Source organism: Eucyclogobius newberryi, unplaced genomic scaffold (genome assembly GCF_026437365.1).
Source record: "Eucyclogobius newberryi isolate DKJ021-1_F unplaced genomic scaffold, fEucNew1.0.hap1 SCAF_4, whole genome shotgun sequence".
Classification (NCBI taxonomy): domain Eukaryota; kingdom Metazoa; phylum Chordata; class Actinopteri; order Gobiiformes; family Gobiidae; genus Eucyclogobius; species Eucyclogobius newberryi.
The window spans coordinates 17,252,107-17,256,971 of NW_027316056.1; the positions used below are offsets into that span (position 1 = coordinate 17,252,107).

General features: G+C 41.5%; 1 protein-coding gene across 1 annotated transcript; it reads left to right on the forward strand.

Annotated features, from left to right (window-relative positions):
* The first annotated feature begins 362 nt into the window (after positions 1-362).
* Positions 363-3,229, forward strand: LOC140377978 (uncharacterized). Its single transcript, XM_072463608.1, has 3 exons — positions 363-981; positions 1,550-1,937; positions 3,218-3,229. Exons 1-3 carry the CDS (start codon positions 365-367, stop codon positions 3,227-3,229), a joined length of 1,017 nt encoding a protein of 338 aa, XP_072319709.1. The 5' UTR covers positions 363-364.
* The last annotated feature ends 1,636 nt before the right edge of the window (positions 3,230-4,865 follow it).

Here is a 4,865-nt window from a genome sequence, read left to right on the forward strand (position 1 = left end):
TATGTGCCTCGCCACCGGAATTGTCGGACCATGTCGGCCTCGGTGAAACTGAGAAAAACAGCATTTTACTTTTTTTTCCCCAAATTTGTGATTTTCGTTTTTTTGCAGAATGTGCTAGTTGAAGATATGGACCAGCCATTCGATGTATCAGATAACAGTATTTGCAGCATTAAAAGCATAAATAAAGCCGTTTAAAATGTGGTGTTTTCGGGCGCTCTCTGGACGTGCAGAGCGGGTGTGACCGCATTTCCATATGAACAGCTGCGCTATTGTAGTCAGCCAATGGGCTGAGCCGCCAGCCGCATGGCTACTTGATAAGCAGCAACACAGGGAGCAACACGCGCTGTGTAACATCAGTTGAAAAATGGATCCTTCTGCTATCGCTTCGGAGCTTAACAGAGGTTGTTACAGCTCCACGCTTTTGGATTATTTCTGCGAAAAGTCCGCTTATCCAGATGACTATCTAAGTTCTGAATCTGAAGATGACCTCACAGATGACGAACGTGATTTCATCCAGCTGGAAAATATCCCTAGTCTACGGCTGACCTTAGATGAGGAGGAAGATGGGTTTTGGACAGAGGAAGGAGCGCCCGGTCACGCCGAAGAGCTGGAGCGTGAAATAACAGACGCTATAGCCACGGTTACTTTTGCAGGAGAGAACGAAGAGTTGGAAAAGATCCGTAACTTTGACTGCAAATGTTACTCAAGAAGAAAAGAAAATTCTCTACTCTCAAGCAAATCGTGTAGCGGGAAACTCACTCCAGAACTCATGTACAAGCTACGGAGCGACTCATTAGCAGCAGAAAGAGAGTGGCAGGATATGAGGATTATCGGACATATGGAAGCAAACAGACGTTCTGTCGTCACTTCTGAGCTGACGACGTCCACGAAAAAGCCCCAGAAGAAGCGCAAGTTTGCCCGGACAAGCTTTTTCATAGGAGGCACAGAAGTCTGCAGAAGTACTTTCCTGTTCCTCATGGCGTAAGTAATGATTAATATTAAATACGCCTGTTTTAGTGTGCTGTTGTGGTCGTGTTTGTGTTGTGAGTGCCTGTTTTGTTGAGCCATCACAAGCTAGCTAGCCACGTAGCGCCGCTAGCCCCGGCCGTACCCGCTCCTCCGCGTTTTAAGTCTTAAATACGACGTAATCGTCAGAATGTGAATAATGCAGAATAAATGGCATCACAAACACGCTTGAAAGTTATGTTTTGGTGTGCTGTTGTGGTCGTGTTTGTGTTGTGAGTGCCTGTTTTGTTGAGCCATCACAAGCTAGCTAGCCACGTAGCGCCGCTAGCCCCGGCCGTACCCGCTCCTCCGCGTTTTAAGTCTTAAATACGACGTAAACGTCAGAATGTGAATAATGCAGAATAAATGGCATCACAAACACGCTTGAAAGTTATGTTTTGGTGTGCTGTTGTGGTCGTGTTTGTGTTGTGAGCCTGTTTTGGTCTAAACCTGGTGAGCCATGATATCACAAGCTAGCTAGCCACGTGAAGCGTGTTATTCCCATATTACTCTCAACCCTAATCCTTTTTTTCCCCCTTTTCAGAATTGGCAAAGACACCCTGACTGACATAATTAAACACTATGATGAAAATGGAGCAACACCACGATTGAGGAAGAAGCGTGCACAGCCACAGCCACGTTCACGCAGGTTCATCAGCCATGAAGTCATCCACACCGTTGTAGAGTTTATCAAAAACTATGCAGAAGTCCATTCCATAATGCTACCTGGTCGACATCCTGGCCATAAGGACTGGCATGTGAAGTTGCTCCCAACCCATGTGACTAAGGCCGAACCAGTGGAATTTCAGCTACTACGCACTACAGCTGTTCTGCCTCCGGTTGACAATCTCCATGTCCTGGTCCCACCTGGATTGAACATTGACAGGCAGACCTACCTGCATGAAAAAATCAGGGATTTCTGTGCTGACGAGGCAAAAGACATCACATGCCCAGCGCCGAGAGTCACAGCACAGAAGACGAATGTGCAAAAGAGGCTGCGGACGTAATTGGACTCTGATGGTGTACCTATGATGTCTATTATCTCATATGTTGCAGTTCGTATACCTGGCTCTGGCATCTGTTTATAAGAGTTCTTCTATTGAGGGTGTTTTTTAAACTTCCTATAAATTATCTGTCCTTTCCCCCTGTATCTACTGCGTTGTAACATTAAAGGCTATCTTATCTTATCTTTTGTTGTTTGTGTTGAATCATTCAGTGCACCGTTGTTGGTGCACTGAATCACCTGTGAATTATGTTTACCGACAAATGCAATGAACCCTATTCTCATTCTGATTCTTTGATTCTATTCAGGGCCTTTTGTAATCCAAGTATTTCCATTTTAATATAGTAACTTCTAATTCTGATTCAAGTCCAGTTACCATCAATAACAACACTCCTCTTGAGTCTTGAGTGACAGCTGTAGGGGGAAGGTGGTGTCAGTGTGACAGGGGGGAGGGCTTATCTAAATGAGATGCAAATGAGCCCCCCTGTGACTCTGGGCTCACTCAGGTGAGAAACTTTGGAAGCCGTTTTCTCAGTGAATGGGTTTGAGAGTTGTATACATTCAAATGACCACAACTTACTCAAATATTATCAGATCTACATGAGTGAGACATCATTGGAAAGCTTTGAATTCACACTTTCAGAATCTGTGAATAACTCAAAATGTCTCCGGGTAGACATGTAACTGGGTTTCATACGGCCGGGCACATATAGCAAGATTTATGCATACATCTTTATAACGCATTCTAAGAACATTATCCACCTCATCCCCAGAAGTTTTCTCTGTGACTACATGAGCACAAACTACACTTCAAGTTAAACTAAAATGCTGCACATTTTAAACTTCAAGATTCATGACGATTACTGAAGCAGAATAAGAAGCAAACAGCAAGAAAGTGTGATTCCTCATTTGAAGCGCACATCTCTCCAACTTTTTAGAAACTATTTCTTCATCTTGCGTTTTCACTGACATATGCATGAAGGTTTATTAATAAAACACCTTGACTCCTGGACTGTGAAAAGAAAAGCTTGGCTTCTGCCTAGCACCTGAAATATATTCCAGGAAAATAGCATTTATGCTTTACTTTTTATAAGACTTTTTTAAAGACAAATGTACCAAGGACATCTGATTCAGTTTACTGTGTGGAACCAAACATCATTACCGCTGGCAAAAACCTGTGCTTTACTGATGTTGGTGAACTTTTGATAGCAAGATAACTAACACATTTTTTACTTTATAAGAATTATTCAGAAGATGGAGCTTAAAGATGGGATTCCGACCTTATTCTTATGAATCAGTAAATTTACCCCATGGAGTATGTTGTAACAGCAGCATATCGGACTACTGTATGCTGTCTGCAACAAATAAAGTATTTTATCGATCGTAAACCACAGCTGTGTTGTTACTATTGATCAAGCTTAGTAGATTCGCCGCAACTTGAATTTTACCTACTGAAAAACAGCTGAACTAAACCTGTGCTCAAGCCCGAAAGTTCATGAAAATCTTAACAAAAGCCAAAGGGTTTGAGAGAATTGGAAACAAATAGATTTAAATACTTAATTCTCCTTTTGCGGTTACAAAAAGCAACTCCATATTGCTTTGCTGAGGGAAAAAAGTATGTACCTCTCAACTTAGCAACTACTGTGAGCTAACATTGTAAGCTGATGTTGTAATTAATAAGCATTTAATATTGTAAAGCATTAATATACCTTTCATTGTTATTGCATACTGGACACACACACGCACACACGCACACTCCAAATTCTTGCTCTGTCTGCTTGTGTCTGTTTCTACTTCCCCCAAATCCAACCAACTTCTCTGTCTGGGTCAAGGGTCACAGCTCACGACCATATTAGGATGTCCTGGAAGGAACAGACTGGTACGGCTGGTGCCAGAGAATATCCACCTTCTTATGAATATTCATATCCTTTGTGTGAGGGAGACACAGGAGCCAGACGTGGAGCAGACCGGTCTGGGGGAACTTGAGGGACAGGCGTGTTTTAATCTGTTAGTTTTGTAATTGTAGGGAATAAATTATTTTATTTTAACGACCATATCTTGTCTTGTTATTCTCAGTATATTAGAACCTAACACTAACAATGCTACCAATACAGAAAATGCATTAATAACTATTAATAACTAGAGAGTAGGTTCCTGGGCTTATCTATTTGAAATGCTTGTTCTGTGTTTATAATTGGTTGTGGTGGTGATAACTTAAGTTAATCATAAAAATAGTAAATTATTTTACATTCAAGCCAGTGTTTTAATGATTTATTGTTGGTATTTATGTCCTGGCACGGTTTATAAGACATCTTGACTTTGAATAAACATAAAAACAATGATGTTCCATATCTGATTATCTCATTTCAAACCATTGCAGAAGGACTTTGGCGATAAAAGCTTTGAGGAGATGGAGGTTCAAGGACTATTTGCCCTTCCATAAAGCTGCTGAAAAAGAGATGTTATCAATAAGTTATGCTCTTAGATTTTATTCTTTCTGCAGAGTCATGGGAGGACGTTGATTATTGGGACAAAGGGCAGTGTTTAAATCTTCCTACTCTCCTCCTCCTCTGACTTGTCTCTTCTCACTTGCATGGAGCCAGTTGCATCATCCTCTGTCTGTGCGTGTAAGTGTGTGGGTGTGGCATGCGTTATTAGATTATTTATGGTCTTCGCATAGTAGTGGAGGTGTGAACATCTCTGCATATTTAACTTGAGTAAAGGAAGAAATTGTGCGTTGCTTTGATATGTTAACTGTAAAGAAATTCAAAATGTTCCACACAATTTGCAGCTCTGAACAGTGCATAATGTCTCCTGATTGTGACGTGTGGACATGTGGTCAAGGGGCTGATTGTGA

Bases quoted from the DNA above. Each gene is read 5' to 3' on its own strand.
- LOC140377978 (XM_072463608.1), top strand. From the start codon at position 365: ATGGATCCTTCTGCTATCGCTTCGGAGCTTAACAGAGGTTGTTACAGC. The intron at 982-1,549 runs GTAAGTAATGAT...CCCCCTTTTCAG, and splicing joins ACTTTCCTGTTCCTCATGGC to AATTGGCAAAGACACCCTGA.